This window comes from Equus quagga, chromosome 2 (assembly GCF_021613505.1).
Source record: "Equus quagga isolate Etosha38 chromosome 2, UCLA_HA_Equagga_1.0, whole genome shotgun sequence".
NCBI classification, from domain to species: Eukaryota; Metazoa; Chordata; class Mammalia; order Perissodactyla; family Equidae; genus Equus; species Equus quagga.
In genome coordinates, this window is record NC_060268.1 from 59,003,724 (window position 1) to 59,019,312 (window position 15,589).

The following is a 15,589-nucleotide window of genomic DNA, read 5'->3' on the forward strand; positions in this document are numbered from 1 at the left end:
CTGAGAAGCCAAATCAGAAAAACAGGAGAGGAAGAATATCAAACAAGCTCAATCTTGATGCTCATTCTATGTAACATCATTATTGATCATCTGACAAAATGGAGTCAAGAACATTCTATTCCAATCTGCAAGTGGGACTAAATTAGATAGGGCTTCTCTAAGATGCTAGAGGTGTGGAATACAATTTTAGGAAACCTCAAAAAATTAGAGTGAAAGGAATTATTGCAGAAAGAGGGTAACCTTTCACATAAGCCAGGATGTAAGAGAGGCAAAACAAAAATAACCCAAAAGGGGAGTGAGGAAAAACCAATCCAGGTGTGAAGATGGCAGAAAAAGATCTAAGAATTGTTTGTCATAAGTCAAATACTGGGTTTCTGTTCTCTAGATCTGGGCTCTGAAGTTGGAGCCTGGGTCCCATTAGGCCAATCAGCACATTGGAAAGAGCATCTGGATCCTTTCTGTCCCAGCCCTTACACCCAGGACTTGGGGCCAGGCCCTCTCTCTGGGCCTCAGTTTCCACAGCAGTGACATGAGAATCATGGGCAGGAGGCTGGGGACGAGGGGAGAGGAAGGTTGGGTGAATCAGCAAAAGCTGGAAATCCCCCCCTTCCCCATGCCTGTCTGCCCTTGGGGTGAGAGCACTGTTGAGCACTGTCAGGGGGCCAAGCACCCAGCCGTGTTCAGGTCTGCTGTTCCATAAAGGCTCTAGGACCCTCTCTGCTTCCTTTCTCTCCTAGAGCTGGTCCGTTCAAAGGTGTGCCCACAAACTGTCTAGCTCTAGCTCCTTGTCAGAAATCCCTGGCCTACACCCCAAGCCAGTTGGGAAGAAGGGGGCTGGGAGCCGGAGACCTCCATCCGCTCTCCTGCTCCATTTCACCGCCAAGACCAGCTCCAGGCCCCCAGTTGGTGGGGCTAGGTCTGTCCCTTCCCACCCTGGTCAGGGCAGCCCACTGGAGTAGTGACCCCAAGGCACTGTGTCCAGGATACCGGGAGCTCCAGGAAGCGAAGACACTCGCACACGCACACACTTGCACACGCACACATGTTCTCACTCACACGGACACACCACACCCACACGGACACACCCGGCGCGGTGACTTGACAGCCCAGCGACTGCGTGGCGCGGGGTCAATTGAATACCCATTGATTCTGCAAGAAGCAGCCACGCTTTGTGCTGGGGGTGGGGGAGGTCCCTCCTCCCCTGCCGCAAGAAAGAGCCGTCATTTCCAGAGCCCGGCTCCTCCCAGGCCACTCTCTTCCCACTGTGCTTGGCCAGGACGGGGAAGCGAGTTCCCGCCTGGGGACCGGCTTCGCAGGCGGCTGGCTCCCGGCTCCGGGAGCACGCCGGACGACAAGCGCATTGAGGAACTCGGTCTGGACCTGGCCCGGCGACCGCTGCTTTGGACACATGCGCTGGTGGGAGGAGGGGGACGACCAAATTGGGGGGAGCAAAAGAGAATGAGAATGACAAGAGAGCTTCTCTGCAAAACTTTGATCCTAACATTTAAAAAAGGAAGAGGCCAAGCCCAGCGCACCAGGAGCGCTGGAGAGAGAAGTCAGAGCGAGAGATGGAGGAGACAGCTAGAGCAAACGGAGAGAAGTGGAGAGGAGAAGAGTTGGGGAGGGGCGAAACCCTGTTGAAGATAAAAAAGGAGTCAGTGTCTCTGAATTTTAGAAGTGGGAAGGGACTTTAGGAATCTTTTAGCCTGGTCCTCTCCACACCACCTTCCACCTATAGGGAAACTGAGGACCATGAAGGTGAAATGATGGGTCCAAAGTCACACAGGGATGAAGTGAATATTTACATTTTAAAAGCAGCTTCTGTGGAAGTGGGAGCCAGGGAGGGCGTAGGAGTAAGCAGGATGATGACTGGGTCAAGTCCAAGCTCCTCCCAGGGTCCCCGATCATAATGGTGGGGCCAGAGGAGGTGGTCTCTCCAAGCCAGTCCAAGCAGGCACTTCCAGTTGGGGTCCTGTCTCCAGGAGTCAGTCCTCCCCCCAGCAACGCCCACTGATGCCTGAACAAAGGATGCCTCCACTGGTGGATGGGGGCAGCGCCCTACACTCTACAAATGCCTGGGACCTACTCATCCTCTCCCTTCAAAAGACAAGCAGGGCCGTGCTCCCTTCTGTTTCCCACAAAGACAAAATGAGGATCATAAGTGTTAAGGGAAGGAGGAAGCTTGAACCCAGAGCCGGTCCTCAGGGCAAGTCGACCTGCATCTTGAGTTGGCTCCAGCTCCTTGAGGGTGTCTGTAGTCCCACAATGGTCCCGCGGCAAGAACAAGTGGGGTTTATTACAGGTTGGCTTTGGGGATGAATTCTAGGTTGTCCTTGATTTCTCCCTGCAAAAGTCTTTGCAGAGTCTCTGTGGACACAATCCCAGGTGGGAAGGCACTAGGTTGAGAGAGAGACATGGAGGTGTGTGCCCATGGCAGGCAAGGCCACAGCCCGGGGCACATGCTCCAGGAATTAGTCCCCCAAATTAATGGCCTTCAGGCCAGGAATGGGGGCAGGGACCAGGACCCTCACCAGAAGTCAAGCTGCTAGGGAGTGAGTGTGAAGAAGCCCTGAGCATCCAGGGCTGCTGCTGGATCCCAGGAGGGTCTTGTTTGGTGCTCTCTGGAGGTAACGTCCCTGTTCCTGGCTCTCACCCTGGAGACCTAATGCCCACCCTGTTCCAGGGACCCCAGCCACAACTGCCCCAATCCTCCTTGCCAGTAAAGCTCCCTGCCATGTGCTTGGGGCCACACCTTTCCAGCAGGCACAGCCTGCCCCTCCCTGCTGTGCTGCTGGGGTTACCATGCAGCCTGCCGTCCAACCCATTGTTCAGTGGGACCAAGAGGGCAGGGGACCCAATGCAGACCCCTCCCCCAGGTTGGGGGGAGGGGGCAGAATCTCCCAGCCATCACAGCGAGCCAAGCCGGAACTGTGGCCTGGGGTCGGGGGCCAAGTAACTCCATGAGGCCTTAGGCCACCTTGCCCAGGCCAGGGGACAGCGCAAGGACAATCAGCAGCCTGGGTCCTCCAGGCTGATTATGGCTCTTCCCTACTACGCCTTCCCCCCTAACAGGACCCCTGGGGAGAAGGATCCTTCTTGAGCCACACCAGTTCTTCTCCTGTGATTTGTTCTGAATTTTCAAACAAAGAGTAATTATGACAGATGTGGAGCAATCAGCGTCATTATGCGGAAACAAGAAAGGAAAGGGAGCTGAGGGAGCCCCAGGGGGAGGGAACTTGTCTTTCCTCCACAGGGAAGAAGCACTCCCACTTCCACCTCCAGCAGCCCACCCCCCTCCCAACTTCCTTTCCAGCAGGGAACCTTGACCCAGCCGGCCCTGCCCTGCCCCACAGGTAGGGCAGAGGAGAGGTCCCAGCCTAACCAGCCCTCCAGATTCTCTGGGCCTCCAGCTACAGCTGGGGGTGGGGGGCCTGTAGCCCTGCCTGGCCCACCCAGAAGTGCCTCCTCCTTTGGTGGGGGTTCTAAGCTGTTCTGTGCTCCCCACACTCCCCCCTACATGCGTTCAGGTCCCTGGCTCTATTTTTGAGGCATTGATACTGATTATGTTCTCAAAGGACTATAGCCCCCTCTAAGGTCACTCAGGCCACTGAACCTTGTGTCAGGCAGAAAGAAGCTGAGTTTGAATCCCAGCTTCCCTACTTACTGTGTACCCTTGGGCAAGTTAATGAACCACTCTGGGCTTCTGTTTACTCATCTGTAAAATAGGACTAGGAATACCCATTAATGGAATTGGTGTGGGAATTAAGTAAATTAACACATAAAGGGCTTAAGACAGCGCAGCCCCACATTATTAGGCCTACCAGTTAGTGTACCACAAGCGCCAGCAAATAGGCAGCCCTCAGACCACTCAGCTCAGTATCCAGCGTGCTCTGGAAACTCAGGCCCTCTGTAACATGCCGTGGATGCCAGGAGCCCACACCCAAGGTCTGCTGGTTAACACTCACATCCAGAACCACAACCACAAAGCCTGGGCAGGGCAGGACACAAAAAAAACAGAAATAGGTGTGTCAGTCTGCTCTGGGGGGACAGAAAAAGATACCCCCCTTCTCCAGTAAGAGAGCAGTGAGGCACCAGGGAAGGTAAGAGGCATGAGGGACCTCCTACCTGCCCAGGCTGGAGGGACCAGCTCCGTCCTTGGGCAGGTTACTCCCTGGGGGCCTCAGTTTTCAAGTCTGTAAAATGAGAAGGTTGTTTCTCCAGAAGCTCTGGATGCCTGTGATCCTACCTGGAGGCTGTGAAGACCTCCAAGGTCCCAGATGGGCTGGGAATTTTAGGATTCTTTTGCTGCAGCCTGAAACTCAGTGAAAGGGCTAGAACTTGGTTCTCTCTCACGGTGGTCTGCCCCCTCCCTCTCCATTTAGGTGGTCTGGTCTCCATCTGCCCACCCCAAGTCCCTGGGGCCTCTTGCTAGTGCCCCCCCTCTCACATTCCAATGGCCTTGGGGGCAGCAGCCAGACCAGAAAGTCCAGTTCCTGCCCATTATCACTGCTCGCATCTGCACTGCAACCCAACACCAGCATTCCAGAGAGCAGCCCAGGGCTGCCCCCACCACCCACCGTGGTCAGTGTCCGGGCTCAGAGACAGGCCCCAAGCAGGGGCCAGTGTTCTCAGATTCCTCTCAGTGAAGGTCTGCCTCCAGGGAGACTCCGACTTGCTGGGGAGGCCATGGACCCCTTCCTTTGGGGTCCTCTTTGAACCTCATCTTCTCAGTCTCTCTTCTTCCTATCTCTTTGTTCTGTGCCCCCACCTGAGCTCACCTACTTTTGCTCCTGAAACAGAGGGATCTCTGGACAAGCACAGCAGAGGATGGTAGACACTGGAGTTGCCACAGTTGGACAAAGAGGCAGGAGGAGGAACAGAATAATAAAGAGAAAGAGGAGCTGGAGAAACGAAAGTGGTAGTAGGACAGGACAAGAGACACTAGGATTGAGGGATGATAGAGACAAAGACCCTAAGCGTGGGCTCACAGGAAGACAGAGGTGGGGGGACAGTGTGTGTGTGGGTGTCAAAGCCTGAGGAGCATTGAGACCAAGATCCAGAGATGAGATGGAGAGGGTGGGTGGGAGAGGCTGGGATGTGAGGCCTCTGCATCAAATTTTCCTCCTTCTGTCTGATCAGGTAGCTGGCTGGCTGTATTCAGCCCACACTCCCCACCACCTCCATCTCCCTGGGCTCTGGGGTCTGGCCAGGAGCTCCTCCTGCCTGCCCCTCTTCAGGCCTCAGCTCAACCTCTGCCTTCCTACCTTCACTGGGTCCCAATATCTCCTGTCCAGGCATCCCTCCTCAGGAAGCCACTGGGGCTGCTCCAGTCCATAGGGATGACTCTCTCTTCTGCTCTTCCCTTACATTTGAGGGCAATCACAAAGGGTTAGCGTTTCTTGGAATAGGGTGAACAAAGTTGGAGGTTGGGGGAGCAAACTCAGAAATGAAAGACCATCCTTTTTGGGGGATGGAACAGCACAGGCCAGCCGGCTTGGACCGCAGCCAGATTGTTGGCACCTGCCTAGTGAGTAAGGAAACTATGGCCTAGACTCCTGGAGGTACTGTGGCCATGCCCACAGGCCCATAATGTAAGCCCCCACCCTCCGCCAATGACCTAGGGTTTGCTTGCCCCTCTCTTACTTCAGCTGGCTGGGCAAGTATCAGTCCCTTGTAGGACCAGTGCCTCCTGCCCTGCATCAGTTCTGTCCACTCCAGTTCTCCAGCCTGGCATATGCTCAAGGGAAGGATTCCCACAGGAAAGCCCCTTGAGGAGAGCTGGACCCCACTCCTGGGGCCCATGAACATCCTCCGGCACGCACCTGTATGCTCAGGTACCCACAGAGGTCCATGTGGCCACATACACACATACTGCTGGTTTCTACATTCCTTGTTGCAACAAAGCTATGGCCAGAGAATCTCAGGGTGCCATAGGTTAGTTACACAAGGCAGACATTTTTGGAATCACTCAGCCCAGTTTAAACAAAGACAGCAGTGAGCTGTTTGGTTTTCCATCCTGGGTGTCCTTCTGTTCCATTCTACTTTTATTGAAGGCTGTGTCGAACAGCCTTCAAGCTGCTGTGAAAAGTCTCTCTCTGTCTTATACACACACACACACACACATACACACACGCATGCACACACGCCTGCAGGGACTCTGGAGAGGAGAGGGAAAGGCAATACAAGAAGGCCAGGAGTGAAAAAGTCCTTTCTCCCTGGGTGTGGGGAGGGGACCGGGGTTAAGGGGGGCTGGGGGCCTGTTTCATTTGCAGGCTGCAAATGCCTCTCCTATTCACCGGCCCACATTCCCAGCCAAGGCGCCCGGCCCCGGACAATGCCGGGAACAGGAACAGAGAAGATTTGCACATTGTGTTCAAGGGGCCAGCTGGCTGCCTGCGACAGTGGAGCCAAGGTGTGGGAACCAGAAGCGTTCAACTTCCACACTCGAGTCCTGCTGGGGGGGCGAGGGGCAGCCCTCCCCGCCCACTTGGGGCCAGTGGGCCTGGGGACGCAGGCCACATCCAGCCCGGGAATAGAGCACAAGGCAGGAGACCCCAAGACCCAGGTATGAGGGATACGAAGCAGTTCAGTCTGTGATTCACACCCCATCTGGCGAGGAAGAGAGAGTCTCAGTTCCTCTAGAGATAAACACGCAGCAGCAGCCACCCCATGACCCTGCCCCGGTGTGTCATAGTCCCTGCTCACAAGCTTTTGTGCCTTTGAGCTATGCTATCAATTACGAGGCGGGAGAGACAGGGAGAGAGAAAGTAAAAGAGAAGCAGAGAGAAACGAGAGAGACAGAGCTTTGCACCCGGAAGGCCACATGTTCATTTCGTTTTTACCAAGCTCCGCAGGCAGGGGATGTGAGAAATACAAAAGAAAGAGAAGCCCTTTAGGAGCTTAAAATCTATGGAGGAGACAGATGGAATATCCCGCCGCAAAACAGTTACTTAACAATGCAAGCAGCCATCACTGAGAGGAAGGTTGAGCCTGAATGCCACAGACCACAAATACTCCCAGCCTGAGAAGGGGGAAGAAGAAATTACTGCAAGCTAAGTGGTCTTTGGGGATGGATTAGGTAAGGGATGAGCAGTGGCAAGAACAGACTGGGAAAAGGTCCAGCAAAGGCAGGCATGTCCCAAGGACTGGCTGGATGGTAAGGAAGCCTTAATATCATAGAGCAGAGACAAACCTTGGTCCAACCACTCAATTTTACAATGAGAAAAGCAAAGCCCAGAGAGGGTGAGCGACTTGCCCAGAGCCACACAGGATTTCCCATGTGCAGGCAAGAGCCTTTCCATCGACCTCACAGCTTCTCAAGAGTGTCAGAAGGGCTTGGTCTGTGGAGTACCGACTGGCAGGTAAAAGGGCTGACGCTCACCCATTTGCACCTACTGCTGTGCCATGGTGTATGTACACGTGAGCTGCCTGGCATAAGAGCAGGCCTAGGCACCGCCACTCACCCATCACACCAGTGATGCTTCAGCTGTAGCACCTGCTGCCTCCCCTCCTGGGTAGGTAGATGGGTGTGTTTGAGGGGCAGTGGCAGAGACTTCCTCAGGGCTACCTTAGCTGAGCTACCCTTCAAGGAGGAGAGAAAAGCTTGGGTTCCACACACCAGACCCAAGCATATACCCTGCAAGTGACAACGGCCTCCAGGGTTACCAGCCACTGTGCCCGGAACCACTTCCCTCCACAACCCACTCCCCTACACTGAGGCTCCCCGGGGCCCCCTAAATCCACTGAGCCCCCCACACAAACTATACTCCCCAGCAGCTTCAGCCCATGGTTCTCCCAACCCCCAACCAGACCTCTTCCACAGACCCATGCCTGGTCCCTGGCCGCGGATCTGCACAACCACGGGTCTTGCTGCTGAACAAAGATCCCCGAGTGGCTGGTTAAACTGCCCTCCCTCAGACAGGTTGAGGGTGATTCCGACTTTAGAAGTGGGTAACCGAGGGCTGGAGAAGTCAGCAACTTTCTGAGGTGGAGACAGCAGGGGATCAGAAGCGGACTTTCTCCCCTCTCACCACACCCCACTGCCTCTTTCCAGGAGTCTGAGCTCACCAGGGGCCTTTCTGGAATCACTACAAATAAGGAGCTTAGAACTCCACATTTCTCGCTTCTATTACTTCTCCAGAATCATAAGAGTTAATATTTAAGAAACACTTTCTGGGCTGTCCCCGTGGCCAAGTGGTTAAGTTCGCGCGCTCCGCTGCAGGTGGCCCAGTGTTTTGTTGGTTCAAATCCTGGGCGCGGACATGGCACTGCTCATCAAACCACACTGAGGCAGCGTCCCACATGCCACAACGAGAAGGACCCACAACAAAGAATATACAACTATGTACTGGGGGGCTTTGGGGAGAAAAAGGAAAAAAATTAAATCTTAAAAAAAAAAGGAAACACTTTCTGTGTGCCCCGCACCAGGCTAAGTTCTTTATGCATATTAACATAGGTAACCCTCACAACATTCCTCCTTGGTAAGTATTTCCTCCTTTTTAAAGATGAGGAAACAGAGAGGCTAAGTGACTTGCCCAAGTCCACCCAGCTGGGGTCTGTTTGCTTCCACAGCCCACCCTCATAACCACCCTTGCACCCTACCCCACTCTCCACCCCCTATCCCCCACCCAGTCAGGCCGGGAGGGAGGCAGTCCTGGCTCTTTGAGAACCCAGCTCGCACTGAGACAGGCTGGACCTCATCCTAAATTAGTGGTCAACCCCTAGCACTAACAATAATACTTAATGAGCATTTCCCAGAGGCCAAGCCCTATGCCAGGTGCTTTCCATCCATCATCATTTAATCCTTCAACAGCCCCGAGAGGCTGATAGGATTATGCCCATTTTTCCAGATGAGGGCACAGAGGCTCAAGAGAGTTAAGCAACTCAGGCTGAGGACACAGGATCAGTGAGTGGCAGAGCTGGGGTCCAATCCCACTTAGGTGTGTCCCAGAACCCCTGTCCTACAGACTTCGCTATGCTGCCCGCAGATCCCACACCAGCAGTTATGACACGGGCGTGGTCTCTCCTCTAGCACCCATGGACCAGCACCATCCGCATCACCTGGGCTCTTGTTAGACAGGTGGAACCCCAGGCCTTGGCCCAGACCTACTGATTCAAATCTGAATTTTATCAAGATCCTCAGGTAATTCACGGGCCCAGGAAAGTTTGAGAAGTCCTGCTCTGCCTCATATAGCTCTTCACTCCAGTTTCCCAAGGGGCCTGCGACCAACAACCGAGGCCAGGGACTGAGGGCTTCTGCCTGAGGGGAGCTGAGGGCGGGTCCCCCAATCACCCCCGCTCCTGGAAGCTAGCCCATCCCTCTTTGGAGTCATCAAGGCACACAGACCTCAACACGTATGAGTCAATGCACACATTCCCACTGGGTCGAGTGACCCTCGCGCCCTTCCTGGAGCCCCTCCAGAGGGATGGCAGAGGGTCTCACAGGCCAAGCCAGCTTCAGCCGACGCCCAGAGGCTTGGGAGAATTCCCAGGTCCTCCCAGGAAGGGGTTAAAACAGAACAAGTTGCACTTCGGCTCCAGTAATTCCATTCCCTGACAGATTTCCCTGGAGTGCTCCCTAACTGAATCCCAGTGAGGGGAGAGCTGGGGGCTGGGAGCGCGTTCAGGCAGTTTGCTTTTGCCAGCAATGTCAGTGAAACTGTCTTCAAATGAAGCAGAAAGCATTGGCTCCTGTTCCTGAGCGCCTCCTACTTGCCAGGCAAAGTGTGGGGTGAGTTAGTCCTTGCAACCGCCCCACAAAGTAGGATGATATGCACACTTCACAGGTGAGGAAGCTTGGCCACGGAGAGGTTAACTTGTCCAGCTTAACTCGTCCATCAGTAACAAGTGTCTCAATTTTCAGCCCCCTCCTATAGGCACATAGAAACCAAGACATGCTGGAAGCAAGAGTACTTTTAGGACCCTGAGCCACTTCACCGTAACAAGGAGATACTTGGAACTGAAGCCCCAAGGAATTAGCCTGTAGCTTAGCCCACCCTAGTCAGGCCAGCCTTCAATGTCAGCATCCGAGACCACTGGGGTGGAAGAGGGGCGATTCCCAGCCACCAGCCTGTGGCCCAGAGCTCTGAGGCCCCAGCAGACCCACCCACACGGACCTGGATCCCCATCTGCCTCACTGGACTAGTCCACTGGGTGGATTGTGTATCTGTGAGGGGCACCTAGCATGCTCCTGCCCCACCGGCCGTGGAGCAGGCAGGAGAAGTAGGGGCTCCAGAGGGCTCCTCACACCTTTCAGCAAGGCACTCCCCCCATGTCACACAACATCTGCAGTGCCTGCGGCACACAGGCAGGGAGTTAGTACTAAAAAAGGAAACCCAGGCAGCTAATCAGCTTTGCAGGTTTCTAGGGACATCAGCCTGTGAAGTGAGAAAAGGAGATCCAGCCACGCGGTTGCTTGGTACCCAAGCATTCCCCCCATGGGGCCACGAGCCTTGCAGGGGAGAGAGAGCCCACATCAGACTGCCACTGTTTGGAGGCAAACCCCTCAGCTGTCCTTAGGACCCCAAAGGATTAACCAAGCTGACCTCACTCACTGGCCCTTCCCCCAGCCAGAGGCCACAGCTCAATTTCTTATGTTGTTAGGAGTTTAGGGAAATCAAACATCTTGAAGGTATTACCATTTATAGAAGAGCACATTTACAATTAGCTATATATTAACACCTGGGGATTTATCTCCCACAATTCTCCGCTGGTGATGCAGGAGCCATCTAGCTCTCAGCACTGACACAGGCCAGGGAGGGTGTGGGAGTCATCTCCCTGAGAAGTCTCATTTCTCCCACCCGCAAGTCTTCCTGGGGTCCCCACCCTCCATCCACGCTTCTCTTCCTCACACCCAGCCATCTGCTCAGAGGCTGCACCAGCCTTCCCCTACACTGCCGGGAGGGCCGGGAGATGAGGGGTTGCTGAGCCAGAAGTGATTCGGTCTCAAGGTCCAGGGCTGCCTCCCAGAGAGCTCCATATGGGGGCCTGGATCAGCCTTCTTTAGAACAAAGGGGCATCTTAAACTCAACGAGAGAGCTCCTGCCTCAGAACGATTCATCACTCACCAGCCGTTCAGAGCAACTGTGCAAATGCCCTCAGAGCCAGGAAGAAACTTGTCAGCGATCAGACAGGGGAGAGGCAGTGCGCCACAGGAGTTAAGTGGGAGGGTGTAGGGTTCACACTGCCTAGACTGCAGCCCTGGCTCCTCTGAGGACCAGAATGTCACTGAATCCTCCTACATCTCAGTTTTCTCATCTGTAAAAGGAGAGATGATAAGGGCCTATCTCCCTGGGTTGTTGTGATGACTAAATGAGATAATTCATGTGAAACATTTACGCAGGGTGCCCAGTAGGCAGCAGGTGCTTAATAAGTATTAGCTTATTAATAATTAGCTAGAATTATTACAGGACACCCACCCCCAGAAGGATAGAGATATGGGATGGAGAACATTTTCCCCTTGTCAAAACTTCTGCCCTTTCTCAAGAGCAGTGGTTCTCAATCATGACACCCCTCCCCACAGCCTGCCACCTCCCCAAGATACATAGATAATTTGGGTTTATGCAACACACTCCCACAAGTGTGCACAGATTAAACAACAACAACAGAATTTTTGCAGGACAGGGCAGTAAAGCACAGCCATCATTTCATCACCACAATTGGCAGTCCATCAGCGCAAGCAAAGCACAATTCTAGAGCTGAAACGCTCTGGCTGGCCTTTTCTCTCCTATTCAAAAAAGCACATCAGATGTCAAGTCACCACAATGTACGCTTTAAATGTCTTAAAATTTTATTATCAATTACACCTCAATAAAGCTGAAATTCAAAAAAAAAAAAAGCATACCAGCATGAGGTGAGTAGGAGTAATGTCATGATTACAATAACCCTGAAATTATTCCACCATATTTTTTGTAAAGCAAATTTTTGACAGGCTTCAGAATGTTATTACTAGTATAGTGAGGTTTTATCATACTCAAAATGTTTGAAAGGCAGCACGTAATTAAAAATTGCATGTAGCCAAAATTACCCTTCAAAATTCTCTTAAATTACCCATAAACTATGACAATTGTTTATCTTTAAACACAAGAATTGTACCCAATGGACTGGGATGCTCACAACACACAGGGATATGGAAACTAAGACACACTGACCCAAGAGGTGGATGAAACACGTTCTCACTCTCGCTCGCTCACTCGCTCTCTCCCCCAACAGTGTTTGGCTACATTCTTGTCTAATCACATTCTAATAATTTAAATAAGTATATGATATAATTCCACCACCACAAATTGCTACTGCTATGCACCTCTCAACTGGCCCATGCTGTGAATTCAGTCCTCCAGAACTCTGCATAAGATGGAACTGCTCCACCTGTCCCCCATGCCCTAGGCTGACCCTAGATCCCCAATGTGGGAAAAAAAGAAAGAGGCGTCCACTTACTTGCAGCCTGGATGCGAGCCTTCCGGCTGACCACCAGCCCAAAGCGGTTCTGAGCCACACACTCATAGTCACCCTCGTCTGAAAGGCTGCCTCCCGGATCCAGCCGGAAGTGATGGATCATCAAAGACCCATTGGCCAGCAGGGTGGAGTGGGTACTCTCTGGCAGCTCCACCCCATTCTTCCTCCAGGAGATTCGCACTGGAGGGGTGCCCTCCACCCTGCAGCCCAGCATTACAGGCTGCCCGGGAACTGCAACATCATCACTCGGCTCCACAGCAAATGCCAGTTCAGCAGAGTGGCCAAGACCTGCATCAGGCAGGGGAGGTGAGAGGAAGAGGAGAGGTTAGTGTGGTGTGAGCAGACAGGAAGAACGCCACACCGGAGGATTCTAAGTTCCCTGGATCTGTGCAGCCCATCCCTATCTTTCTGTAACGTGAATAGGAATCTCTATTATACACAGAAGTTTATGCATTACAAAGTGCTGTCCCATGCAGTATTTTACTTAATCAGCAGACCATCTCAGAGAGGTAGAAATTATTTGTACCATTCCCTCTTTTAGAGATAAGGAAACTGAAACCCAGGGATATTAAGCAACTTGTCCAGTGTCTCACAGCTAGTAGCGGCAAATCTGGGATCCAAAGATAAGACTGATTCCAACACAGCTGGTGCCACTTCTGTGGTGACTCTAGTTAAGCACTGAAGCCTCAAAGAGTTTCGGGATGTGACCTTGGGTAAAGTATTCAACCTGTCCTGGGGTCCGGTTCCTCATGTGTTTAAATCAGGAAGAATACGGCTTGTGTCATAGGGTAGTTGAAATGATTAACAGACTCAAAGACACTATGAAAAGTTAAAAGTTCTGGGGCCAGCCTGGCGGTGCAGCGGTTAAGTTTGCACACTCCGATTCTCGGGGGCCCCGGTTTCGCTGGTTCGGATCCCGGGTGCGGACCTACGCACTGCTTATCAAGCTATGCTGTGGTAGGCAACCCACATATAAAGTAGAGGAAGATGGGCACGGATGTTAGCTCAGGGACAGTCTTCCTCAGCAGAAAGAAGAGGATTGGCAGTAGTTAGCTCAGGGCTCATCTTTCAAAAAAAAAAAAAAAGTCTAAAAAAAAAAGGGGGAAAGTTAAAAGTTCTAAACAAATATACAGTGAGATAGTAATAAATCATTGCTTCTTTTCACTGGCAAAGCCATCAGATGCTTGGCAGGCCGCAGGACATGTGGGCCCAGTACCAGGTACAGGCTGGGCTATGACCCAGCTCCACTGCCTCTCCCCTAGGATGCTCGGGATTTTGGTTGTTCTGCCTCTGTCATAAGGAGAGATGAGGGGTACCAAACATCAACTCAGTTTTCCCAAAATTCAGGAAGAGAAGAGTTCCTAGAATGTTTACTCTCAGCAACCTCACAGCTCCTGCATAAGAGAAATGAGCTGGAAGAGGAGGAGGAGAAAGAAGAGATGGGGAGAAGGGTGATCACGGAATTAAGAAGACTGACAGGAAGGACAAGTGCTCCAATGCCAGGCATGATACCAAGTCACCAACTTCTCCAACAAGCAACTTACCAAACCAGTTACAACTTCAGTCCAGGAGGAATGAATCCACCTGCGCTGAAACGGCAGCCACAGACCCCTCACGTTCCCAGGGAACTAGCGATCCTAGGAGAAGCTGGCCACTCTGCAGCAGAGCAGCGCCCTCCCAGGCTGGGGGAGATGGGGAAGGGGGGCGGGGGCTGGGGTTATGGGCGTTTCCCCTCACCCTCAGGGATATGTAATATTTTAAGACATTTGAGGGTCACACTCCTTCAAACCCCTACCCATCCTGCCCCTGTGTTTCAGAGGCCTCAGTCCCCAACGCAACCCCGCTACAGTATAGCAAATTGGGGGATAAAGTTTCTCCTAGTGCGGACGCGATATCCTGCTTCTCCGGAGGCGAGAGGAGAGAACACGGCCCACATGAGCGTCTGCTGAGAACTGGGGGTGGGAGGGGAAGGGACTAGACTTGCACCCCTCTCCTGTGAGATGCGCCCACTGAGGGAACAGGGTGGTGGTGGTGACGGAGCTCTGGGCAGCAAAGCGGCAGACCCTCGAGCCCGGGGGGAGGGACGCTCTGCGTGTGCACACTCCGGGGAAGGGCGGGCACGTGGGCACTCCTGCCCCTCGCTCGCTCTCGGTCGGTTTCTCTTCCCCCGCCTCAGCTCGCAGGCTGTCCACGCGCGGCCCGCCAGGAGTCTTCGTCCTCCTGTTCCTCGGTCTCTCCCGCGCGCTCCGGCTCCAAATCCGGGACGTGCCCTCTCTGCCCAGCGCAGCCCGCTCTGTCCCGGCCTCCGTCCCCCGGTCTGCTGTCTCCTGCCTCGGCCGCCTCGGGCTACTCTGAGCCACCGCCGGGCTCCGCGCAGCCCAGCTCGCCCCTCTCGGACGGGACTCAGCCCTGCGGTCTCCCCTAGCTCGTTTCCTGCTCTCCCCAACTCCAGCCCGTCCGCTCGCTCCTCATTTGCCGCGCTGTTTGCCCCTTGGTCCGGGCGCCGGGTCCTGCCCCGAGTCCCGAAGCCGCAGCCGCAGCGGACTGAGCCCGGTCTCTCTCCAGGGGCTTCTCAGCATCTCCCTGCTGCCCCCAGCAGCCCGGCCTCCTCGGTGCCCTCTCCCCGGGCTCCGCCCCGTCCCGCTCGTCTCCCCTCCTCGGGCAAGTCCCTCCCGCCCCGGGTCCGCGCCGCTCTCCCCAGGTCCGCCCCTCGCGCCCGCTGACTCCCTGCTCGCCCTTCCCCGGCTCGGTCCGCACCGCGCGGGCGGCGGGCGCCCTCGCTCACCGTCGCTCGGCGCGGGCAGCAGCAGCGGCAGCAGCGGCAGCAGCAGCGGCAGCAGGAGCCGGGGCCGGCGGCGCGGGGACGCGGCGCGCGGAGCAGCCATGGGGCTCTCGGTCCGCTCGGCTCGGCGACGCGCGGCTCCGGGGCCTCTCGCGGCTCACAGCGTCCCGCGGGGCCGGCGCCGGGGCCGGGGCCGGGGCTCCGGCCGGGGCCGAGCCCGGGCGGCGGGGGGCTGGGGCCACATGCCTGCCTAGGAGCGCGCGGGGCGCAGGGGGAGCGCCGCTTGCGCCATCTTGCACCCCTCCCCGGCGATCTGTCAGCCTTGCCCGGGGTGCGCGCTCCGCACTCGCACTG

At 54.6% G+C, this 15,589-nt stretch overlaps 1 protein-coding gene across 1 annotated transcript in view; it reads right to left on the reverse strand.

Annotated features, from left to right (window-relative positions):
* Positions 1-15,468, reverse strand: part of IGDCC3 (immunoglobulin superfamily DCC subclass member 3) — a 39,998-nt gene extending 24,530 nt beyond the window's left edge. The window contains exons 1-2 of the mRNA XM_046655097.1: positions 15,239-15,468; positions 12,436-12,741 (exon numbers count right to left, since the gene is read on the reverse strand). Of these exons, the coding sequence (XP_046511053.1) occupies positions 12,436-12,741; positions 15,239-15,338 (406 nt within the window). The 5' untranslated portion in view covers positions 15,339-15,468. The remainder of the gene's footprint in view (positions 1-12,435; positions 12,742-15,238) is intronic.
* Between the last annotated feature and the right edge of the window lie 121 nt (positions 15,469-15,589).